Source organism: Cheilinus undulatus, linkage group 22 (genome assembly GCF_018320785.1).
Source record: "Cheilinus undulatus linkage group 22, ASM1832078v1, whole genome shotgun sequence".
Lineage (NCBI taxonomy): Eukaryota > Metazoa > Chordata > Actinopteri > Labriformes > Labridae > Cheilinus > Cheilinus undulatus.
In genome coordinates, this window is record NC_054886.1 from 15,194,852 (window position 1) to 15,221,873 (window position 27,022).

Genomic DNA, 27,022 nt, shown 5'->3' on the forward strand with positions numbered 1-27,022 from the left:
GTCAGAGTACAGACATAGCCTCCTGTCAGGGCAGGTAACTGATCCCAGGTAGCCTTCGATCTGACCAATAAAAAAATCAGATTAGATCATATGGTCACATTTCCAGATCATTGTATCATCACAATACTTGCACACACCCTTTCACAATGTGGATAACCTCGACCTGTGAATGACTGAGCCAATCAGAAGAGCTCCTTTAATACCCTTTCATGGCACTATCACCTATCTAATTAGCCCATGTACCTGCAGAATGTTCCAGGTGTTTTTCGAGTATTCTACTACTTTCCCAGACTTTTCTTGCCCTTGTCCCAACTTTTATGGAATGTGTTGTAAGCATTGAATTAAGAGTGTGTACGTTAAAAAGAATGTATTCAACCAGTTTGAACATTAAACATTTTGTTTTTGTGCTTTATTCAAGTTAATATGCTGTAGGTAGAAAATAAAAATACTGTTTTTATTTGAAATTTACACAGTGTCTCAAGTTTTTTGGAATGGGGTTTGTTTTTTCAAATACATCTGTTTTGGTGTTTCTTCAGTTTCTAATATTCATGCACATTGGTGCATATTTATCCATAGTTTGTGTTTATTGCACAGGTTTCCCATATTTCATTTGCAATGACATGCTTTCTTATTTATTTTTACTGTACAGATCAATCACGTCATCAAATATTTTAGCCCAAATATAATAAGAAAAGTAGTTCCTTTCAGTGTGGTGCAATGAATAGTTTTGTTTAAGTTCCAACAAACAAATACTAACTTACATATTTGTATGAAAATGTAAAAAAAAAAAAAAAAAAGGATATAAGAATTAAAATCTGCTGTTTTCTGTCCTTTTTTGTACTTTTACCTGAATGCTGCCCCCTGGTGGACAGTCCAACCATTCAGAGCCAGACACCTGGATTTGATACCTGTTGGGTCCAGTACACCTGTGACTGTAACAGCGACCCTCCACTGACTTACTCAACAAATTCAACTGACTCTGGTTCTAAACAGAAAAAAAAACAAGATTAAAAAAATTGTTATAAAGAAAAACAGCTGCATGAGACAGACACTCACATGCATGCACTCATGGTTGCATACACACCCGCTTGGCCAGACTGGAGAAAAAGCATCTACTGTCAAAGCCAAAGATCTCCCCAGTCCAATCCTGTTCAGCTGACTGCTTGGTGTTTTCCTTTTTCCAGCACTCACTCTGAAGGAAAAGAGTGTCAAGAGGGAAATATGAGGCTGGTATGACAATAAAATGGTGCAGAGTGCAGGCGACTGCATTACAAATAGGACTATACCTAAAATTATCACTTACACAATTTGATATCAACAACTACAGAATAGAGATGTGATGAATAAACACTACTTTAAATGCTACACAGGAAGAATTAATTCTTACTCCATTTTTCAGGGGTTTATAAACTCTGCATCCCTCTAGGTACTGATCAGTCTGGCACTCCCCCTTGTGGAAGTGAAGGTAATGACACCCAATTCCGCTGAGAAGGAACAAATGCAAACATTAGTGCTGACAATAAAAAACTGACATTAAGAGTTCCTATTTAAGTGGTTTATTGTTTGGAAATCAATAATTATAATATACCTGCCAGTGCAGAAAAACGAGGACTTGTTCGGACAGGTTGACAAGGACCCAAATGTGGCTCCCTCACCTGAAAAGACAAGTAAATAATTCCACATACATTAGACTATCTACCTCCTATTTCTGACTTTTATGTTAAACAGTTTTGTGTACTCACTGTCTCCCCAGACCAAACTCTGTGCCTGGTTCAGGTCCACATTGTACCAGCCGGTGTCCTGAAAGGCAGACAAGGTTACCAGGTCGATCCGGACTAAGGATGAGTCTGCCAGTACTGCTGTCATGATGGAGTCCTGCAAGAGCCTGGACTCCCAGTGTGAGGACAGTTTTCCAGGAGGTACGCCCTGCATTAATAAAGTACAAAAGCATGAAAAGGACAGCTAATAAAAAACCTGGAGCTAAGGTTGGAGCAGCTCAGTTCTGTACATGGTTTTCCAGCAAGCCCCCAAGCTCAGGATCAGTGGAGTCCAGGTGCTTCTGTAGGGCTGATATAACAGAGGGGGTGTAAATCCTCAGTTGACCAAATCCATCAGAGTCAGTCACTTTGCCATGAGGAGAGCAGCCTGAACCCTTCACTAAAGAAAGAAAAAAACTTTTTTTAAATCTCACGTTTAGAAAACATTCAAAAACATGTCAAGACCCATTCGTGTCACAGTACTTTAAAGTTAATACTTTTAAGGTCACAGAATTGTGCACGCTAGTCTTCAACATTCCCTCTTAATATCACACTTTGAAGGGTTCCACAAATTCCACACTTGGGTGGGGCACTGGGGTGCTTAAAACAAAGCACTTTTGTGGGTACTTCAAAGTGCACATTTCTAAGAGTGTATCAAAGTGCACACTTTGAAGGGCACTTTGAATTTCACACTTTTTAGCACGCTTCAAAGTGTTTGCTTTTGATAGAACAACCATCTGCACTTGAAATCGCACAAGATGCACTTCAAAGTGTACATTTTAGGTTTGCACTAGTGTTAATTTTGGCAGCTATTTTTAATTTTCTCAGTCCTAGTCTTAAAGCTTTAGTATGTAACATTCAATGAGAGCTGTGTGGAAATCTACTCCCCCTCCCTTCCTGTTCTTCTCCATGTTTGAGTTCCTTAGCTCCGCCCTTCTTCTCACATTGCTCCTTGCGGATGTGCATTTCCGCTGAATCGAATAATGATGGTGGCAAAGCTCTCGTGGAGTGATTTTGCTCCACTTTTCCACAGAAATCGATGGCCATTTTACAGGCATGAAAACACTTCATCTCAGCATGAGCAAATTCTACATCGGACCGAACACTGCTGGTAACTCCGCCATTGTATCAACTTCTCACTGAGCTGAGAGGCGGTAGTGCACCTATTACAGCGGCCAATAGGAACGCTCCCTCTGACCTGAGCTGTGATTGGCTGCGAGTGCTAGCCTCCTCATTGGCTGGAGCATCGTCCCTTGCTGGTTGTCCTCAAGTGAGAGTGCAGTGCGAGGAGGCGTTGCAGAAGTGTGACATTCTGTTGGATGACTTTAATAACAAGACCCTGACAGGTTGTGTTGTTTTTGTGGGCGTACAATACTAAAAATAAATCCCTTACTACAGCTTTAAGATTAATGCCTTTTATTTTCTAGTCACATTTTAGTCATTTCTACCCCTCATAGTTTTATTCTAATTTAAGTCATGAAAACTCAAAACATTTTTGTGTAGTTTTAGTCCATAAATATTCCTCACATTTTAGTCCTTACTTATAGTCTAAACATTTATTCCCTTGTCTAAATCTGGTACCACATCATGTTAGTGTGTTCTGTGCACTCTGCCAAACCTTGGGTTCCTGCTTTCTACAGCCGAGAGGCAGAAGATGCATTGTATTTTGACAGATTTGACCACAGTGTAGAAATATCATAGATTTTGAATGTCTGACAAAAATTAAAGTACATTTTTAGTCTCATTTTAGTCATCTTAACAAAAAATAAACTTGCTTTTTTTCAGTTCTGTGATCAAAGATCTAATTTTGACTAGTCTTAGTGTAGTCTTTCTCATGGAAAAAAAAGTGTCAATGAACATTTTTAGCCATAGTTTTAGTCGATCAAATTAACACTGAGTTGCACTTTCATGTAGACACTTTTAGGGTTTTTTACAGGGCTCCGTAACTGCACAAGTTTAAGTGAAATTCAAAAAGTTTTCATGAGTACCTCAGAGTGAAAGTCAAAGTGCCACCCAAAGTATGCCCAATGAAGCTTATGATGTAGTAAATATTACTGAGTAAAACAATAATTACCAATCCATACGGTGGTAAATTTTGATACTGAGACATACACAAAAAAGTATCATAAAACCTCGAGTCATGGAGGAGCAGTCTGTCCAGGTGTGAAATAGCTCTTTAGAGAAACCAAGTACGTGAAACAGCTCATGGATCAAGGTCTGTAAAAACACATTAAGTCTCAAGATTCAAAGACAACTTCAAACTACTTAAATAATTATCATTATTGTTATTATTATTATTATTATTTACAGTTTTTAATACAAAGTACCTGTACAGCAGCTCGGTGTCTATATGTGTCCTCTTTTAGCTTGTCCCTACAGATGACTACCACCCCCGCCACAGGTCGACCATACGCATCTCTCCGGCAGTGAGCAGCATAAGCCAGAATATTGGGCTGAGTCAGCAAAAAGACATTAGAACAAAAATGAAAAAACAAATAAGCAGTAAAAGAAAGTTGAAAAAAAAATCCAAAAAAATGCAATTAAGATGTGAAGAAAATAAAAAGACGATTAAAATTTATTGTTGATTTTTGTGGGGGTCAAGAGCCAAATTTTAATCCTGATTGTTCTTTAATTCATTCTTTATCCTCTGCTGCCAACTTGAGGAATTTTTCAAAAACAGCAGGAATAGGCAGGAAGCTAATATTTTAACACCATAAATGACAAATAAAGTGAAAAACAAGAGTCAGTAGTACAACACAAGATCCATTTAGACTAATCAGTGTAACAGATCTTTAAGTTTTCGGTGCGTACCGCTGCTCTGCACTTGTCAGTGGACCTTAAGTGGAGGTACAGCAGGAAGTCAGTGTTGGGGAGTCCTGCACCTCCAGGACGAAGCTCAGTCCTGTGAGGTGAGTCAGCATCTGTGTAAACATCACATCCAGCCAGATGAGCATCTGGGATCTGAAAACAAGGGTGACAAATGTTTTTTTCTTCTCTTAAGTTTAGGGGGAAACATTAAAAAAAGCCACATGATGTTTATGAGTCATACTTACAGTTACATCCAGACAAGTCTCAGTTCTGTAGTTACTGTTGGCTCGACCACACCTGAAAAACAAAAACTATGCTTTTTATTCATTAATAAAATTGCCGTGAATTGTTCACAGTTAACAAGCGATCTAAAGAAAATACAGTCATCAAAAATTTTTACATTCATGGGTTAAAAAGAGATTTAGAAAGTTTGACTAACTTAACTAAAAAAAATAATTTTGCAAAAGAGATCATTCAAGTGTTTTTGGTTTTTCATTTTTCAAATAAGTGTTTAAAGATTCTGTTATTGCTCTCAAATTTCTGTAAACTTCCCTGAAGTTTGGTAGCTCTAATGGAAGAACATTTTAAGGAGAAAAATACACGAGGAATAAGCATCCATGATTAAAGTTTTTGGAGTCACAATAACAAGACAAAATGTCCAAATTTTGAAACAGGAGCACAACATTTTTAAAAGAAATGTAAAAGTAGAAATTATAATGCACTCATAATTATGGGATAAAAAGCAAAAACTTTAAGACATGTAAGGTCAATATTATATGATAGTATGTGGCACCAATACACAGCAAATTTGTTTTTCCCTTTAAATTTGACTTTTTATTTTACACTCATGATGTTATCTTGCTGTTTTTTTCTTATCTAATAGCAGAACTGTTCTTCAATCAAATCTATTATCTGTTTATTTTGAAAAGTATTTCAGCCTACCTCAAAACTCAGGATTAACAGAAAATATATATTTCCCTTAAACTAAACCATTTAGCCCAGTTCTAAGAAATATTTTTGTAACCTAAAGATGTGTTTGGACCTGCATCCACACGCTTATACATATATTTCACACATACCTGTTGTAGTTGGCGGTACTTGAATTCCTCCAGAGAAACTTGCAGTATTTGTTGATGTCTCTGCTGAGCAGCAAGGGGCCCTGGACTCTGTTAACTATTTAAAAGTACACAAATGATTAAAAACACCTTGTTAGTGCCTTTTATGCAATGCTTGGCCTACTTTCTGCGACATATTTCAGGCTGAAAAAATGAAAATGTAAAACTGGAGACAAATACCATGTTTTCATTTGTTTTTTGTTTTTTATTCTGTTGTCAAGTCTAGATGAATTTAATACTCGTTAAAACTACGACAGACAGACAGACAGATAGAATGGTAGTTTACCAGTGTTTATATACTACATAATGTTGATACTTCTTACTGTTCAGTCCATTTTGAAAATGCTGTCTAAAATGGAACTGCGTTTTATTTTGAAAGACGGCATCTTGCAAGGTCTCGGAGAATTTAATGTTAAACTATAACGTTCCCAAAAGTGACCTATGTCCTTGTTTGTGGTCCGTTTCTCACCTGACAGTAAAGCAGACACCACCCTCACAGCCTCCTCCACCGCTGCCTCCATCCTCTCTTTCTCAGCCTCTGATAGGCTGTCGCTCTCTTTAGCAATCCAGATCCGGATTCTGATTGGCTGAGGAGATAGAATGGTAGGCGGGTCTTTCTTTCGCAGGCTCCTAAGAAAAGGTGATGCTCTCCGTCGACGGTCTAAGGTGAGCAAATGACTGGGCTCGTAGGGCGCTGCTTGGACTCCTGTTACCTCGGACTGAACCTCGTCAAAGATGCACCTCTGCTGGAATCCAGGGAGCTCCAACACCACCACCATCACCGCGAAAAAACCCACACAGAGTTTCTGGGCCAGGGGTGAAGCCATAGTGAAAACTGGTACCTATTTCTGTGTGGATGAAGATTAGTGAAAACTTTTTGTTAAAGACATACTTAATAGAATCTGTTTTCACTTTCACACTAAAAACCTTTTTTGCTAATTTTTTTCAGTCAAAAAGCCAAATCATGTCGACCATGATTTAATTATAAATCAGTAAAGGGTAAAACATCCAAAGGGGTGAATACTTTTTACAGTTACTGTACTTTAATTAAAAGGAGGTTGTCAATAAATAAATGAAGACATGAGCACTGACCACCAAACTATTCTCATAGTGGTATAAAATGAAGGATGGAAAAAGCTTTGAAACAAAAATCAAGATTTATGCCAATTTAGAAAGACAAAAAAGCAAATCTAGCAAAACAATCAGAAATTTAAAAAATTGAATTCAGGGGGTGCTAACTTATCTCAATAATATAACTTTGATTTTTAATAATAAGAGCCAGTAAACTGGTAAATTGAAATTTTAAAATTCATCCTTTTTGCCCACAAGCAGAAAATACTAAACTAAATGCAGCTGATGTAAAATACTGCTTTCTATTTACAGTTTTTAATACAAAGTACCTGTACAGCAGCTCGGTGTCTATATGTGTCCTCTTTTAGCTTGTCCCTACAGATGACTACCACCCCCGCCACAGGTCGACCATACGCATCTCTATTTTTCCTCAGTTAAAGTGAAAGTTGTTTAACTGACTTATTTTTCATACAACTGACATTTTTTAAACAAATAAATTAAAATTTATAGACAGTATGGTACTTCTGATAGTTAGGAACTCACTTTAAAAGGTGGATTAAATAGTTTTTAAAGTAAAATGCTTGTATGCAAAAGTGTAAAGGATTCCTAGATTAGACTTTTCCACCTTTTCCTGGATAAACTTGGTTATGAGAGGGAAATAAGTCATTTAGGGTCTATTTAGCATGGCTCATTTGGTGTAATGGGGCAACTGTTAATTTTAAAGTCAATTCAAGATAGATTTATCCTTCCCTGCAGAATAAATCAGTTGAATCAAAAGAAATAATCAAAATTAACTTACAAGTGGATGCAGCCTTCGTCCATCTGTGTGGCTTGGACCTTCACTGGCAACAAATACTGCTCCGCTGATCCTGTAGAGCGACTTCTGAAGAGCTTTCAGGAGTCCCTGAATCTAAATGGGACTTTTGAATACAAAGAACAATACAACAAGTCTTTGGTCTCGACTGCTGAGGTGTCAGGTGTGAAGAAACACACGATACCCATCATGTAAAAGTGCAAATTGTTTAATCTCAGCCACATTTTACTTATATACAGTGAAATCGACCCTAATAAACCTTAAAATCACTTTCTCTCTTTTATTACCTCGAAACATTGCAAATTTAAAACTTCTGGCTACTCCACGTTGACCCAAATACATTCAACAAAGCAAAACAGAAAAAGAGGGAAAAAAAGAGAAATAACTTGAAATTAAAACATCATAAAATGTACAATAATACAAATGGCACACCATGAATCTGTTGTGTCAAAATATGACAGAATGATCAATTCCCCTCAAGGGTTTGAAGGTTCAAGTTGAGGTTTTTTTGTCAAATCAGGGCCCTCACTTGTCACTGGGGCACCTAATCCTCCTGTGTACACTACACAGACACACTCACAATATCTATAATCAGGCACCAGATTGTCTTTTGACACTTTACCTTTTATAGGTTTCATACATTCACTTGGGAAAGGTACATGAGTGTGGGGGTATCCCAAAGAGTTATTGCAAAGTAGACATGCTTTTTTTTTTTTGTTTTAATAAAGCCTCTGTTGTGTCAGTGTGTGCTGTGATGTGAGTAAACGTGCCTCAGTGTGTTTCGGTGCATTGTATCAGGAATAATCCAAATCTCCTCAAACCATCGACAGAAAACTCCTCAAAAGGCACTTAAATAGGGGAAGTGATTCGTTTTCGGATAATTACCTGTGATAAAACATGAGACTGGATACAGGTGGCAGAAGTATGTGGAGATAATCCACATCTACAAACATACTCCACTGTCAACGTAAGACTAATATGCAAATGCATTCACACAGATGAAGTCATACATACAATATTTACCACCATATTCTCTAAAAAAAACTATTCATTCAATATGACAGCAGCCTGCCTCAGTTTCAGGATAGGGAAAATTCTTCTGTGCAAAAGTTTACCTTCAATGTGCATCCTAGCATTAATTAAGTGCACATCCAACGCTCAAACATACTTTAGGTCAGCCATGCTTTTTGTCTTAAACTTTTCAAGGAAGTCTTAAAAAAAAAGTGAAATACTTGATTCCATAAGTCAACAAATCAATTTCAAAAAGGCACCAGACTTGCACAGTGCGGGTGAGTCTCGCTGTGGGCCACTCCTGTGCTCAAAGTTCAAACCAACATGGAAAGACTGGGGATCAATCAACCAGGTTCACACAACAGCCATTTTTCCTCTGAAATCATGCTGAGTAGGAGGCTCAAACGCTGATATATCATAACTGTTTGTGAATGAAAGACTTACAGATGAGGGAAATCTTACAAATAATTACAACCCAGATTTTTCCATACTGAAGTGCAACTAAACTGACCTCAGACAGTGAAAGTCTGGAGGCACAGTCCACCATAAGTCAAGTTAAAACACCAAATTTGAAAACCGAGTAAATTCAAGCCTTTAGCCACGTTGAATCTGATACCACCAATAGAAAGCATGTGGCTGAATTTTAACAACTTATGAGAGTATGATTAAGACACATCAGATGATGTTTTAAATAAAAAATAACCTACAAGCTATTAACAGACATTTCCTACAGATGCGTATAAAACTAATAAAGCACTGGCATTTTGCTTCACGTTTTCTTATTTTACTGCGAATAAAGAAATACCTGAAGGCTAGATTATTGTATTAAAAGGGTTAAAAGATGTGACAGTAAATGCACAAACATAACTTTGTGGCAACAGGTTTGAGCATCCATTAGTCAGCTAGCATTCAGCCACTTCCTATCAATTAAAAAACAGCATTTCATTCCCAGCTGTTGGTTATATAAACTTGAAAGTAGATGAATGCTAATATTAACCTTTGAGATGGTAATATACTATAGCAAAGCCAAAAATGAACTCTGAAAAAGCAACATGATCAACATTAGCATTTCGACCTTTGAAACTGGACTGTAGCTCAAAGAATGCTTACTGATGGAAAAAATACTGCACTTTGTTTTTAAGTAAATGATTATGCTTACATTTGCTTTTGGTTTAGTAAGAGATGACAGGAACCAATAGCTACAACACAACAGCTAATGTTAGCATTTAGACACTCATGTTTGTCAGCAAAATTAGCTTCCTCTTTCATAATGAACCCTACAACCACACAATGCCAAATGCTACCATTCAGCTACTTCCTGTGTTATATTATCATGAACACAGAAGTGTCTGTAGGCTAAGATAACCCTTTGAATGCAAGGAATCTGGTTAAATATTTGAAAATTAGTACTGCACAATGATGAATACTTCTGTGAGCAAAATAAGCCTTCTCTATTATAATTTATGATCCAGTTTCAACGAGACATTAGCATTCACGTCCTTGCAAATGGGGATGTAAACTTAAAGCAGCCTCTGTTGCTCACTTTAGCTTTTTGGTTAATAAAGATATAATAGAAACCAACAGCTACTACACAACAGCTAATGTTAGCATTTAGATACTTTTAGCATTTAGAATTAGATGCCTTTTGTTTCATAACTTACAACCTAATCTAAAGGAAATGACAGCCTTTACTCGCCAACTAATGGTTACGTGTTATCTGCTAATGTGTTACTTTCAACCAAAAACTACCAAATGCTAACATTTAGCTGATTCCTGTGATATATTACCATAAACCAGGAAGAGTATGAATGCTAAGATAACCCTTTGAATGAAGGATATATGATAATAAAGCCATGAAGATTTATCTTTGAAAAAGAAATGCATTTCAAAATTAATTCTCTAGATAAAAATACAGCTAAACTTGATGACAAAATACTCACGTTATCAAAATAAGCATTCCCTATTAGAATTTATTACCTGGTCCAAAAGAAACATTAGCATCCACTTCCTTGCAAACAGGAATGTAAGCTTAAATGAGGTTTAATACTAAGGCTACAGTTTTGTTTTTATAATAAATGATTTGAGCAGCATAAAAACATTTGTCTGATAAAGGCTAATTGATTAACAATGGCTAACACTAGCATTTAGCTGCTTCAACTCTACTGCTTAATGCCTTTATAACAGGTGGCAAGTCATGTCTTTCAGATAGTCGCTCAGTTTAAGTTAAATGTAATGTTAGCATTCACTCACTTTCTTGATAATGGAAATATACAGTAGGAGTAACTTAAGTTTTACATTTTAAATTTCTGATTATAGCTAATGGATAATCCGATGGTGTTTGGTTGATGTGCCTTCAGATTTTCACAATTTATTGTCTTTTTAGTTTCCTCCTAACCACATAATGTGAAAGTGATAAATAATTGTCAAACTCCTTGTAATTCTACCCTGTACAAGTAAAAGATGCAGCACTACAACCTGGAATTCCCCCATTATTATGGTGTCAGAGGAAAATGGCTGCCGTATAAATATGGTTGAAGATTATCAGTAAGGAAGGATGTAGGGGGAAGTCACTCAGGTCAGCATGGGCACGTCGTCCTCTGAGTTGGTGTCCTCTGTCAGAGGAATGAGCAGCACCTCGTCGTCTGAAGAGGACAAGGAGAAGGAAGGGGAAGCCGAGAGGGGCATGGAGTTAGTCGAGGAAGAAGAGGATGAGGAAGGCGAAGCTCTGAAGAGGGAGATACTCAGCCCCAACGTGTGGAAGATGGAGGCCAAGGAGGGGCTGCTCGGGGGGACTGGAGGTGTGGCCGAGGGTGGAGCTGGGGGAGCGTAAGGAGGCGGTGGTGGTGAAACGGCTGGGGGAGGGAGCAGAGGAGGCGGCGCTTCCTGTTGCTGTTGCTGCTGCTGCTGCTGTTGTTGCTCCGTCTGAACCAACAGGCCGAGTTTCTGAGGCACTGGTTGGTTGACCGCCTCCACCGCCAACGAGGAGCTTGTGGGGGTGGAGTTGGTTGGTTCTTGACCAGCTGGAGCGGAGTCCGTCTGCTGCTGACTGGAGCTTGACGCCTGGCTCGGCCTGGGGGGAGGTCTGGGGATTAGACCCCACCTCCTCATGCGGCGGACTGCCCGGCGAACGAATCGGGGCCGACGTCTGCGGTGTGGTGAGTTTGCGGCATCCTGGCGGAGGAGCTGGAGTATTCCCCTCAGGGAAAGAGACGAGGTCTAAAACCAAGAATGGAAAATCAAATAAAACACCATGAAGGGTATAAAACATAGAAATGTCTTAGTGATGTCATCCACTGGTTACTTAAGAGGAATTTTCAGTCGAATGACAGTTGCTGTATTTACAATACTGACTTTTATTTCCAAATTTACCCAATTCAGACAAAAGGTGGAGCTGAGCCGGGCCTTTAACCTCCTGACAATCAGCTACCTGTTAGACATATCAGCCAGCTCCCAAATTATGAAGATTTATGCAAAACTCTTGGCCTTTATATAACCAAAGTAAATGAGTTTTATAAAAGTTAACCTGTTGTCATAAAAAAGATAAAAGAGCTATAAAGTTGGTTTTTGGAACAACCCTCAAGCGAACACTCAAGGAACTGCCGTTTTTTGCACTGGCTTAATTTTTCAGTGACAGGTAACTTCAGATCTTAAATAGTTGCTAAAATCATAAGAAATTCTGAACAAGACCTACATCAAAGTTCAGAGAATGAGTGTGTAGATTTGAAACAAAGTCTTCTCTGTCTGATGGGATTTGGCAAACCCTTAATCCCTACTGCTAGCTCATGTGTCCTCCCCCACGAATTATTAAGCACCTTAGTGTGAACCAGCACAGCAACAGCATATGAGCTCTGTCTTAATTCGCTCCTTAGTGCAACCCCACACAGCCTGCTGGGGATTAATGAGGCTGCTGAAGTGAAGCACATGAGTTACAGACATTAAGATAAAACTGGTGTTTGTACAGTACGGATGGTTTTGGTATGCTTTTTTGAGAGTTTTTGTGCATGATGTTAATTCAAACAAGCATTTTCTTGTCACACGTCACACATTCAGACTCTATGTCTGTCTTCAGGCAAATTTATCTCGCAGAGCTCCAGTCTGAAACGACTATGCCAGGTCTGAAAATGGACTAAACTAATCAGCATCATTTGAGAGAATGAGGCTGTAGCTACAGGTTAGTGTTAGTTTTTAGTTCAGATGTAGCTATAGCATAGCTGCAGTTTTATCACAGCTGGTCCAAAGCATGAGTTTTATTCACCAACAAGCTCCACTGTTCATAAACTATGGCCTGTCTATCAAACTTGGGTTACTACCAGAGTTGCGTAATGCCTACTGCCTCATTTGTCTTGTTGCTCCGACTGGCCCATAATGAATGTGACTGCACATTTGTCCAATAACATTCCCAGAATTACAAAGTCCTGCCCTTTCCAAGCACTTTGAATGGAAGGTTTCCCAGATGAATGTGAAATATGTCCTATGCAATGGATATATGAAACAGTCTGGTGTTAGTTACGCACATTTTGGTCCATTTGCAAATCTCCCTGTGTTAACACAGACCAAAACTGACGTAATTATGCAGCAATGTAACAAATTAGTCAATCATTAGGACCAGATCAACCAAACTAGAGCTTTGAAAATACCCTAAATGTGCAGGCATATCTAGTAGAAGTATGAAAGCACAGAAAAGTAAAAAAAAACAAAAAAAACAAGCATTACTTTTATGTAATGTCAGAGTGAGTAAATGTGTGAATATTCAGGATTTTCTCAGGGTTTTCAGGCATGCATGTGTGAAACAGGGTTAATTTGGCAGCTATTTTTAAATTTTGTCCTAGTCTTGATATCATAATGTTAGTTTGAGTCCCATTTTAGTAATTTCTTTCCTTTATTGTTTAGTTTTAGTCGAGTGAAACTTGAATACATTTTTGTCCAATTTTAGTAAAAAAAAAAGTTTTTCCATTCAAGTCAAAAGTTTTAGTCAAAACAGTTATTCTCTTTGCCTAAATCTGGTGCCAGATCATAGTTGTATTTTTAGGCACTGTCACACCTGGGATCCTTGATTTCTACAGCTAAAAGGCAAAAGAGCTACAGATACGTTTTGACAGATTTATCCACAATGGAGAAAAGCATGAATTTTGAATGAATTAAAAAAAAAACTAAATCAGATTTTGGTCTTGTTTTAGTCTCCTTGATGACAACTTACTTTTAATCAGGGTTGTAGTAGTTGTAGTATCAATGACCTGTTTTTAGCTAGTCCTAGTTTAAGCTACCTCATGGAAGAAAGGTGTAGTTGACTAACATTTTTATAGTTTTAGTCATCAAAATTAACACTGGTGTGATAAAGCCTCAAAAAGGACTTTGTGGATCCCCACAGAATGGTTCTAGTTCTTGTGCTGTTTTCTCACCTCGTTGGGGTTTTCTGTGGGGAAGTCCTCCACTGGGGGGATGATGCCCTGGGCAATCAGCTGACCGTAGGAGGGAGGAGCCTGTTGCTGGATCAGCTCAGCTTCCTGACGGCTGATTGGAGCAAACAAGCTGTAAAAAAAAAAAAAACACATTAAGCTTCATTGGTGTTCTTTTGATTTATGCTTTGAACCTCTTGATAGTTCAGTAGACAACTTGTTTTGGTTGAGAAATTTACACCTCATAAAAAGGTGCTGTTAGTGTAAATTTTCAAAAACTAAACATGACATAACTCATTTTGACTGAAACAAATTACATGTGAGAGGCTCACACACTTAACAACAATAACAAAGAGGAGAGTACGCAGTGTTCTGGCTGTGCTGTAAGAGGCTTTGTGTCTGATGGATCTGGCAACAACTGAAGCTAGTAGTGAGGAACACAAATCTCTGACTCACTCTGTCAAATCATGAGAATAAAATCAGGCCGCAGCACAAGAAATCCCCTTTGAAGGAGCAAATGGCAAGCAAGCATCAAAAATATATTCTACAATATATAAAATAATGTGATTATTTACAATATAGTGAGATGTACAAATGTTTTACCTGTACTCCCTGGTCCTGAGTGAGTACAGTTTACAGGTGCAGCCCATCGCGATGACCAGCAGAAGCCCACAGACCAGACTTCCCACTGTTGCCGCGGTGATGACCTTGCGAGGCAGGATGACTGTGCAGTTGAGCTCATCCGTACCATCTTTACAGTCCACCTGGCCGTCACAGCGCCAGCTCTCAAACACACACCTGCAGTCAGGACAAAGGAGCACTTGTGAGTCGGAATGTGGTAGAGAGAAACCTGGAGCTGCAAACTCAGGGGCTGCTGGGAAATAATTTCATTAAACTGCACAACATTAAACCAGGTATATGCACGTGATAAGGTAATATGAAGGAAAACAAACATTATTTCTATTGACTTAATTAAATGGAATAAAGAAATGTTACATGCATAAAATCCAAGAGATTTCCTGTGAATTTTATTACATAAGGTTTCAAACTGCAGCCCTGTTAGCTGACATGAGTTGGGGAGAACGATAATCATAGTCAAAGTTTTTATTAATTTTTTAACATCTAAGATAATTTAAAAAAAAAACAATTATGGTAGCCTCTAACTTTGTAAAATAGTTTCAATTAACATCCTTTTCAAAGCAAGAACATACTGCCTCCTGTACTTTCACGATCTTATTGAATAACATTTTCTACTGTTTCAAAAACAGTTTAACTCTGTGGATCTTTATGGGGGTAAAGCATGTAACATGTTTCAATTCAATTTCTTTCTGGAGTTGGATCCTGGGGATCCTTTCTATCTATTCCAGTTTTGTTGGAATAATATGATCAAGGAAGTACAGTAGAGCATTAAATGGCAAGTTACAGATGCATAGATTTTGACCGCTGTGTTAGATTTTGAAATCATTTACATGGTCTGAATCACAAGAATTAACTTATGAGGCATGATAATTGTGTAAATAATTAAGATAACCAGTAAAAAACACACATTGATGGTTAATAGTTGGACTGTCAAACTTTAAACAGGTATTAATGTTTATATTTTAATCAATGTTGACTTCTCTTGATTCTCTTTTTAATTAAAGCCAGCGTTGTTAATTAGGGTTGCCAACTGTTCCTCAAAATAAGGAGTCATTCCTTATTTGAAAGCCAAATGCATGTTCCTTACTGAATTGATAAGGAACGCCTTTTTTCCTTATTACTGGCCTATTTGAAAGTCAAGGTCATTATAGTTTTTATCCTATTGAAATCACAGCTGCTGCTGTCTCTCTGCTTGGAACATGCAGTGCTTTTAAGTGACCAAAGAGAAGCATCAAGTTTCAAAGTTCCAAGTTGACCAATGAAAAACATTTTTAGTGTTTATGCCTCATGGCTGCTAAGATACTGCAGACGTGACTTTTGAAAAGTCTGGCTGATGGGGAGGCCACTCCACAAAGAAGCCAAGAAAAGAAATTATGCACAGTGTTTTTGTTTACAATCTTTAAAAAGTTTTTTTGCACTTATAATTCTAATTTCAAAAGTAATTTAATTAATTCTGTCATTTTATGTCATTACGATATTATTTTGCACTTTAAGTGTTTTTAAGAGTGTTATTTTTACAGGTTGTTATGGCTGTGGCCGTATTTTGTTGAGTTTTGTATCCCTGTGTGTTGTAGTTTGTTCTGTTTTTTTGTGTAGGAGTGAGTGCTCTGTTGCTGTGTGGATCTTTGTCTTGTTTCGTGTGAGAGTGAGTCTTCTGTTCGTCCCATGTGTTCGTGAGTGTGTGGTCTGTCGTGTGAGTGGATCTTTGTTGTCTACAGGTGGTGATGCGTAATTGGTCGCTAGGGTGGCGGTAAAGAGACGCGGCGCTGATTGGCTCTCCACTCTTTAAAATACGGCGGCCTGCAGCTGACGAAGAGCCTGACTGACAGCAGCATCCCCTTGTTTGCTCCCAGCCTCCAAAACCTTAGTGTTAACTGTGTTGCTTTGCATTTCAGAATAGTTTAGCAGTAGCTTTGATTGTGTTTTGTATTCTTAGTTAGTTCCTTCTGGTAACTGTGTTATTTTTTTGGATACATTTTACTTTTGAGTGCTAGATCGCCTCCTTAGTTTGAATCCAGTCCTTTGTTTGAATTTATAGCCGATTGAGTGGCCTGTTTAAGTTAAAATATTTTAAATAAACGTTGCAACACTTCTTTAGATTCTGACTGTTAGTTTGGGGACTGGGAAGAAACATTTACTTTTTCTACTTATATTATGTTAGGTACCTTCCACCTAGATGGGTGCGTAACACAGATTAAATAAACTTTTGTTAATGCTAATGTTATCCATCTGAAAACAATGCATGCAGCCCCATTAGTGCTTTTTGGTGGTAGAAAAAAGTTGTAATTCTCGATGAAATATGTTGCAGTGCAGATTACTTAAAGTTATAAGATGGAAAAATTACTTCAGTAACTCTTTTCCAGAGAGTGTCTCTGGCTCACACTCTTGTGTTACAGACGAGTCACACCTAGTCCTGATAATTAACCTGACCACAATGAAGACTCAACAGACAAAACAGACAACAAAGACACCCAACAACAGCAGCTGAACAGACGGTGGTCAAAACTTCAGGTCAAAACTTGCTGCTTACAAGGTAAAAAAACAAAACATCAACTTTATGTTAAAATTTAGAATAACAAAAAACATAGTGGCCCTTGGGAATAAAGACTGAATGTCTAGATCTGAAAGGCAACTGTCTGTGGATGATTTATGCTCAAAAGCTCCTGAGCAGATACAAAATCAACTTTTGAGCTTTGGTCATTTTGCTGGCAGCTGTTTCTGTGGTCAACAATAAGCACTAGGTCTTGTTTTCTGCTAATTCAGGGGGCAAAGCTATTATTTTGTTTCTTCTCATAACTGCACAAAAAAAAATTAAATAAAACAGTTTTAAGTCTGAATCTCTCCTGCACACTTACCTGTCGCTGTCACAATGAAAGGTCCCAGGCTGACACACAGTGCAGTCCCTCTCATCGCTGCCGTCGGCGCAGTACAGCTGGTAGTTACATCGCTCTGAGACCGGGTAGCAGACCGGTCTACCAGCGAAGTGACTAGACGCCAAAGATCTCTGCCCCGCCACCCCACAGGCGAACTGGCTCAGGCTGCAGCCTCTGCATCCTTCCTCGTCCTTCCCAGTCTCGGGACAGTCCCACTTCCCATCACAGCGTTGCTCCTGTGTGAAGCAACCTCCCGCTGCCCCCCCACAGCGGCCCTCCCAGGGGGGACAGTAGGTCCCAACGTGGAAGGTGGCGTTGAAACCGCTGCCCTCAGAGCCTGGAAGAGTCTCGTATGTCATCGACAGCACGCCGGTGTGGGATTCAACCTGGACTGACTTGTAGTTGGAGGCGCTGGTGATCTGTTAAAATACAGGAAAGAACTGTTATGTTACGAAAGCCTTGTTTTTATTTCAACTTTTTTACATATTTAGATTTATTTTGGGGGGCTTTAATGCCTCTATATAATGTCATTTTTCCACAATGCCAACATTTTTGCCCATGCTTGACCATGAAAGCAGATCAAGTAAGTCCAATAGGTCTTATCTTCTGCCCAATAAAATTCCCTGAATTGATCATTAGGTGTGCTAAAGGTCGGCCTTAAATTGATACAACACAGCAGCAGATAAACATCTGCTACTAACATCGGTTTATGCCCACATCATATGCCAAAATTGCCACTGTTCACATTTTCTATCTATGTATTGCCTAATAAATTCCAATAAAAGGATTTAAATAAAGTTAGGTGAAAATTAAAAAATAAGAAATCACAGTAAAATCTGGGGGAAAGCAATCTTGAATTACCTTTTCTAAAAGTGGGCAGTGTCAGGTGAGCCTTATATAACAGATTTTTATAGAAATAGTACCACAAGGTATTGCTACATCCTCTCTATCAGGTATCCCTCAGATGCCAGAGTGAACAGAAATATATATATTTTTCCTTTTGAAAAATACTGATGGCTGACATTTTTGCTGCAGTGGCTGACTCTCTCTGGTCAGAGCAGCAACACTGCAGTACTGAAAATGTTTTAAATGGTCTGCTGCAATAAAGTCAATGTGCAAGATTTATTCTTCTCCTTGGCATCAGTCTTATGAAACATATGTACTTTTTCAAGGTTTCAGCACTTTTCAAAACAGTTAATAATTAAAATAACAGAGACTGCATTGTTTTAAACATGTGGTATGAAAAAAGTATCAAATTATTGCAAAAGTCTAAAAGAAACTCACAATTTTAATAACGTCTCCTTTTCCTTGCTCTCTGTTGTACACAGTGAGCCGGTCCCCAGGCCCAAAAACCAGCTGCTGCAGGTCAAGTCTGAGGGGCCTCGAGTCCTGTGGATCCAGAGTCCAGACGCAGAACATCGCCGGACCGTGGTTTGCCGGAGGAGAGAAGGTCCCATAGAAGGTCTGGAGGAGCCCACCGCAGGGCCACTCAATGGGAGCGGGTGTCACCACCGGCTCTCTGTGAGTCTGTGGCTGCTCTCGCTCCAGCTGCGCCTCTTCCTCTGTCCGCTCATTGAACAGGTCCCACAAATCAGACTCTGAACTGATCTCAGGAGTCTTATCATCAGTTGTACTCCTCTCTGAGTCTCTGTCGTTGTTCCTCTCCACGTTCTGCTTGGCTCTAGCATCTTCAGCCTGTGTGGTGCTGAACTTTAAGAGAGGTTCTTGTGTGTCTTCTTCTTCTAATTCACAGCCCTCTTCATCTGTGCCGAGGCCGCCCGCTTCATGGAGACACTCTACCTGACCATTACAACGCCAAGAGAGAGGAAGGCAGCGACCCCCAAGGCACTCAAAGGATGTTTCTGGGCATTCACCAGAATCTGCAGGTAATGAAAAAGCAATATATAAAAAAACTCAAAAGATGAATTCTTAATGTTATCTAAGTTAAACAGTAATTTAATACAAAAAAGGTCTCACTGCTTAAATTCGCTTTGAAGTTTGATTTCAGTGAGCCCTTTTTGTCTGTTTGTTGTTTCTTTCTGTACTCTTCTGTAACACGTATCTTTTTTGTGAAAAAATGCAGGATGCTGTTTCATTCAGGGTGAAAATGCTGTCAATATTTGTTTATTTATCCTCAGTAAAGAGGAAACACATAAGACTAGCTTGTCAGTCTGATATTTGGTCAATGTATTATTTGGTTTAAACATCTTTTTCATGAATATAAAATCAACTATCTAAAAGATAAGAAAGCAACACTGTGCTATCGCATACCTCTGGCATAGTTCAGCAGAAAAGACGATACAGGGAACTGATGTGGGAAGAAGTGGTGCGTCACTGAAATATTTCCCCCTGGGAACTCCATTGGCGGTGGCAGTTTGGAGCCACAAAGGACGATGGGATCTCCACCAGCTGAGGATTTTATCGTCACCCATTCCTTCCGACAGCGAGCCGAGAACTGGGAGAAACTGGGGGAGGATTTAAAAAGAAAATCAGGGAGAATACACAGCTTCGATGAAAATACAAAAACGGAAGCAGTCATTGTAACTAACAAAACTTCTTTGATAGAATTACAGCTCTGCTTCAATTTTCTAAGCTGCAAACTCAGCTCTTACATGTCACTTCAGGATGAAAATAAAGTGAAACTTAAATAGAGTGCCTTGAAAGTTTTTTTGTATCTAGTATCTTGAAATGTGACATTTAACTGGACTTTTCTGCTGAATGTGGCTTGAATTATGTGTACTTAGATATGTATGATTAGAAACTGGCCCATTGTTAGGTCTCAGATTGGTTTTTGCTGATCTGCCAATCAGAGAGCCCCCACTCACAGCAATCACTTTTGGGACTCTTCCACCCAGGCCAAGTCTTTTCAGTGTGACATGCAGTATTTGTGACTTTTACTTCATCAAGAGTGACTCAAGAAATCCACATAATCTGGGAGCATCTCTATCCCTTTTCTTAAAACAAAGATCAATTGTGAAAAATGCCTTCCATGGATTTGACTTTGGATGACTACACTGAAACTTTACCTGCGTTTGCAAAGAAGGTTCATACTGGAGACAAAAATTAGTAAGGAATAAGCAGGAAGCGACTTTATTTCAGCTGAAAAATTAACTTCATCCTCACGATGTTTACCTTGGTCAGTATAGATCCTCAGCTGATGGAATATTTTTATAGAAATGTTTGGAGTCACAATGGTATGTTAATTGGGCCAAAGTATTACAATTGTTATAATCAGAGTTTCTACCTTAAGACAATAGGTTCTCCTTCTGCTCCTTTGATGATCCAGCAGTCATATGTTGAGCCGAAGCGGTAGGACCAGCTGTGGTAAGCTGAACTCCTGATCTCTCCAACTTTAGAGTCTAAAACCTGGAGAGAGTGCCCACAGCGGGCTAAAGTACAAAAGAAATAAAAGAGAGGGAGTTAGGAGCAAAATACTTCCAGCTTTTCAAAGCCGTTAGTGTCAATGGTGCTTGACTTTGATTTAATTTCAGCAAATGATATTTTAACCAGAACTATATAATTAGCAAACGATTATTATTTTTCTTAATTCAAGAATTAGCACAGCACATAAATGAGTGAAATTACAGTTAAACATAATCTGGTCTGATCGGTATCTTCTTTTATCACCTGTATGTTACTTTGTAATAAAGAGAAAAACTTGAATGTGACACTGAAAAACCCTTGATGCACCATCATCACACAGGATAAAATGATGGGTGACTTTGTCTCCTTACCTGAGCAGAGGGCTGGTTCAAAATGGCTGCACGCTGCAGATAAAATAAGCAAAAATGAAGCAAATCAGGCAGGTGTTTAATCACCACAGCCACAGAGCTCATAAATGCTGTACAACATGAAAAATGCAAACACAACCATTGCTTGATCAACACTCATACAAAGATATACAAACAAATCTTAAATACACACCTACAGACATTTAATCACTCACCTGCTATGGTGAAAACTAGAAGGACAGGGAGGTTAAACGTGATGGTCATCATGAAAATTCTTCTCCTCGGAGGTGCTGGGAATTATTTGAAAAACTGAAGACTTAAAAGGGTTAAAAAAACATCAGAAAGGTGCCATTTTTTGGACGTTTTGTTCAGGAAGACTTCCCCTGCAAAGAAAGAAAAAAAGAAGAATTACACAACAGGATCTTCGACTTTTAACCTCATAATGTAAATACTGCTACATTCAAACAACAAAAACACATGCCAACACTGTTAGATTGTTAGGATTAGGGCTGAAGTATTTTGTCATTTACTTTAACACTTTAAAAGTCTGGTAGCAACTGTTTTGAAATCAATGGAGTTGATTAAATGAAGAAATGTTTGCCAGCTTTTCATCTGTGTCATTTTTTTAAACTTCTGTCTGAGCTATAGGCCATCTCTGACTTTCACTGCTTGTTTAAATTTTCAGCACTCGCATCCAAACTTTATAAAGAGGTAAATAATAAAATAATTTTGTTTGTTGCTTATATATGACAAAATAAGACCAAGTTTGGGGGAAAAAATTTAAATTTCAAGGCATCGGTGTGTTATGTTTCTTCTACCTTATTTTACTATTATTATTATTATTATTATTATTATTATCATTATTATTTTGCTTTCTATTTGTAAACTTCTTCTTTATGGTACTTCTTTTAAGGCAATATATAGTTAATCTGATCCAGGGTTGTCCTGATTTCATTTTAAAGTCTGATATGCAAGTTAGAGATTGATCAATTTTTGAAGGTGATATTTGGCATTTGGCCGATAAGTGTCAGCATTTTATTTTACAGATAATCTATAAAGTTAATTAATCAAGAAGTGCATCACTTTTATCCCACTGCAAGATGGTTCTTCCCCTCTGGTTTTATTTTTACTCTCCACAGTCTCACCAAACATTCTGATTACAACACAATCTAAATGGCTAGATGGCACGAATACAAGCCAATCAGCACTTTAGCCTGGGTGCCACTAACACAGTGGATGTATGGCATTACTTTCTTTTTTTCAGCTGAAACAGTGTTGCTCTGGGCTGTTTCTCATGCCGATAGAGAGCTAGAGCTAAATTTTTAATATACCTTAATTTATTTTTTGATCACACAATTTTATTTTTACAACATTATGTACATTTTGCATAATATAATATGAGCTAATGAGCTACTAATAATTGGCATCGATATTGGGCCTGAAAAACATCGGTCGACACCTAATATGAGTAAAAATAAAAAGATACTGATTACTGTCTCAGTACCACAGAGTCAAAAACAGAAGCTTTACGCACTCAATATTCAACAATTTCATGCAATTGTTGGTGGATTGTTCAAAAACCCATGAAATCAAACAACAACTAAATACTGAAAAGCTTAAAAATCTTGTTAGGGTAACTGGTGACTATAAATTGTCCATATTTGTCAATTTGAGTGTGCCAATATGTCAAAAGCTATGTCTATACGGCTATATGTCAGCTAGGGATGGGAACCAAGAACCGGTTCCCATTGAGACCCGGTTCCAATTGGCTCGATCCATTGACATCATTTACATTTTATCTTAACGATTCCCTTATCAATGCTTCACTCCCGTGTGCCATAAAATACAGGCCTTGCATCCGGCAGCAAGCAAACAAGAACAGAGAAGTTGAGGACATAGACAAGCATTTACAGGACTAGACAGTATCTCTGCAAGGTGTTTAAAAACACACATTAAACAAGCACTTGTCGGCGTGCATGTATAAACACAACAAGTGGAGCACACGTGTCTCTGCAGTGCTTCATCCAACCCTTTATCAAAATGCTTCGAGTTTGAAATAAAACAGGTTTATAAGGAGACATTTACAGGAGCGGGAGAAGTGAATTATGTAAGTGAAACAGGTTAAATCAGGGCAGGGGAACAAATGAAGTTTCTCTTTATTCTCTTTCAATGACACAGACGTGCGCTCTTTTCCTCCCTCCCCTCCTCTCCTCCCAGAGGTAAGATGAGAAGTGATAATCCTAATCTAATATCACAGAATCTGGGAATGTGAAGTAATGTTCTGTGTGCTTTTAAACAGATTTAGATTGGACTTTGTAATAATTTATGTCCATGTTGTGCTTTAATAGCGAACTCTGTCCTGCTGAGTGTTTACTTTATGATGATCTTATAAAAAGTTACAGAATACTCAAGCGCATAAAATGACCAACAAGCAGAGAATAACTTCATCTATATTTCACATTAAAGTGGTAAAGATAAGTTTCAATGTTTTTAAAAAATGCTGTCTTAGATCACATTAGAGCCACATCTAACAGTTTGACTTTAGAGGAGACTAACGTGGTGCCAGAACTGTGCCACCATCTTCATGATGGTAATCAAAACAACACCTGTACCCCAGGATACAGTATTATTGTAATACCACCCATTTCTAGTGAACCGTCACAAAAACAGACTAAAGCGGCAAAAAGTGTTGCTTTATTTCTCCAGAAATGACACACACACGGCAATGTGAAACTTCTGTTAAACAGTGATGTCTAGCCTAATGCATGACATGCACCTTTTTTGCCAAAGAATCCAGAGACTAGTTTTATATTCATTTTAAGGTTTTATCTTTAAAGAAAATGAGCAGTAGTACTGTACTCTAATTCCAAATTCACAGATTAAAGATCTAGAGAGCAGTCTGTTTTAACTGAGACATAACCAACATTTTTTTCGTTTTATATTTTAAGTTGTTTTCCTCCCAAACACTCGATGTTTAACAATTTTAGCAATTCCAAAAAATAAAAAATTCACAGGAAGGAATCAATAAGGGAACCGATAAAGAATCGAATCCATAAGAAGAATGATAACGGCATTGATATCGATAAAATCGTATCAGTTCCCATCCCTAAGTCAGCACTGTGATTGACTTACACAGCAGTATAGCTGATAGATGAATGGATGTGAAATATGTGTTTCTTCTGAATCTTACAGTATGATCAATTTTTGAGGTCCAAGAAATGAAAATGATACAAACTATATCATTTTATGATAAACAGTGTTGAGAAGCACTAACTTTAGTTTTTTTTTGCCATTATTTAAACACAAAGAGAGGGGGAATGTCAATTAATTTTGGCGCAGTTTCAGTATCGAAATGTTATAAACGTATAACTATAAATGTAAGCACTTAAAACCAAGAAAAACTCAATAAAAGGGGGCACAGACTTTGTGTTGTCGTTGAACCGAGAAAGCCATCGATATCGATTGAATTATATCAGTTTAGTATTTAAGTCCAAAATCTGGTATCGTGGCATCCCTGCTTAGCTGTTGTATTCCTGGAAGAAGACAACAATGCAGGGTATAGGCCTCTTGAAGTTGAGGTTATTCTAATCTTGAACACACAAACAGCGATATCCTTCCTATAATCCTCTCAACAATGACGCCAGAAACGTCAACATTTCCGTGAATAAACCACTGCCTAGCACATCACTTCAAAGTATTTCCACTCTTCCAGATGACATTAAACTACTACTTTGCTGTGCCCCGACCCATAAACTCTCTCATTTACACCCCAAAAAGTAGAGAAAACACTGCGGGGTAGTTTCGTTTTGAGGAGAAGGAGGGAGCAGCTGCCTGCCCTCTTCAGTCACAAGAGCTTTAATAGCTAGCATCCCAGCGAGCTAGCTGCTAAGGCTAACATCCTCACTTCTGGCTTCGTTAAATCGCTTTTTTCAGGCACAGACACCCCTTGAAAATGCCTCGGACTCACACAGTAGGAGTTTCAATATTCAAATAGATTATAATATGTCGGTCAGAGGCAACAATGACACAATAAAATGATAGTAAAAGAGCGGAAGGAGAGTACGTTACCATGTCCGTCGGCCTCTCTTGTTGACAAGTTCAGACCTACTTCCGTGTGTTATTGGTTCATGACACACGGGGGCGGGACTTAATCCGTCATCTTCCATTTCCGTTCAGAAAACTTTAGAATAGGCTACCATTTATTCCCACCTAACGGTTCAGCAGTTAGTGCTTTTGAGTAGTATCTAAATTACAAAGATATTTCTTCAACTCTTTTGTTATACACAGAGGATAGTGTCAAACAAACCAGATGATTGGTTGCAGTGTTTTATTTTTAACACAAGATGTCAGTGTCGCTACGCACAAAAATTAAACCTCTAACATAACCCTTGCCAAAAAGAATCCTTTATTTTATATTATTTCTAGGGCAGGATGAGTTAACTTTTGTTTTGCAGGCAACAGTTTTTTTTCTTATTCTAAAGAGCATATTCAAATTTACAGTCCATTGATAAAAAATGCAAAAGTGCAGTGACTATATAAAAAAGTATTCACCCCCTGAACATCCCCCAGAGTTCTGTTAAAGCCATCATCAAGAAATGGAAGGAATATGGTACATACATAAATCTGCCTAGATCAGGCTGTCCTCACAAACTGAATGGCCGTGCAAGAAGGACATGAAGGAGGAGCTTCAGCAGCTGAGACAGGAGAGTCTTTGCATACAACAAATGTTGCTCTGGTTCTTCCCAAAGCCTGTGAAAGTGAAAGAAAAAGCCTCTGTTGAAGAAAACTCATATTGGGTCTTGACTAGAGTTCCCCAAAAAGGCATGTGAAAAACCCCACTGTCAAGAGGAAGAAATTTCTTTGGTCAGATTAGAGCAAAAGGGTGCTTTATGGCATCAGACAAGACGCTTTGTTTGGCAGACAACAAACACTGCACATTACTACAAACACAGCATCCCCACTGTGAAGGATGTGGTGGCAGCATCCTGCTGTGGGGATGCTTCTCAGTAGTCAACCCTGGAAGGCTTGTAAAGGTAGAGGGTAAAATGAATGAGGCAAAATATAGGAAGATATTAGTGGCCAATTCTATTTGGTCTGCAAGAGAACTACGGCTCGAGAGAAAAAGTATGTCCAGCTAGACAATGACCTGAAGCATACAGAGAAAGCTACACAAAAATGGTTTCAAGACAACAAGGTAAACATTATGAAGTGGCCAAGCCAGAGCCCAGACCTCAATCCATTAGAGAATTTGTGGCTGGACTTGAAAAGGGCTGTTCACACCTGATCCCCATGTAACCTGATAGAGCTGAATAGAATAGAATGTAAGTGTCCAGATGTGAAAGCATGATTGAGACCTATCCACACAGACTCAGTGCTGTGATTTCAGTCAAAGCTATGTCTACTAAAAACTGATATGAATGGGGTGAATATTTATGTACTTATTTGACATGACATATCTTTATTTAATTTACCTGACTTTTTAGAAATCTGTTTTCAAATTGACTCAAAGTTATTTTTTGTCAAAAAGCCAAATTATATGAATAAAGTTGAATATGCAGCAAAATAGAGATTAAACTCCTATATAGGCTGGTTAAATTTGACACTTTGAAGGTCTTTATATATATCCACACCAATGTTGATTTTGTCGACTAACACTATGACTGAAAATGTTTGTCAACTTCCTTTTTTCCATGAGGAAGGCTAACTAAAACTAGCTAACAATGGATCTTTGATTACTGACAAAAAGTATGTTTAATTTTCATCAAGGAGACTAAAACAAGACTAAGATATGATTCAGCTTTTGGAGG

General features: G+C 38.3%; 1 protein-coding gene across 1 annotated transcript; it reads right to left on the reverse strand.

Moving 5' to 3' along the window:
* Positions 1–7,757: 7,757 nt before the first annotated feature.
* Positions 7,758–25,322, reverse strand: lrp10 (low density lipoprotein receptor-related protein 10). The gene is made up of 10 exons (XM_041779224.1): positions 25,284–25,322; positions 21,431–21,598; positions 21,219–21,251; positions 20,729–20,873; positions 19,756–19,949; positions 18,769–19,364; positions 17,467–17,903; positions 14,576–14,770; positions 13,976–14,105; positions 7,758–11,792 (listed from the first exon to the last, which is right to left on the reverse strand). Exons 2-10 carry the CDS (start codon positions 21,480–21,482, stop codon positions 11,148–11,150), a joined length of 2,427 nt encoding a protein of 808 aa, XP_041635158.1. The 5' UTR covers positions 21,483–21,598; positions 25,284–25,322; the 3' UTR covers positions 7,758–11,147.
* Between the last annotated feature and the right edge of the window lie 1,700 nt (positions 25,323–27,022).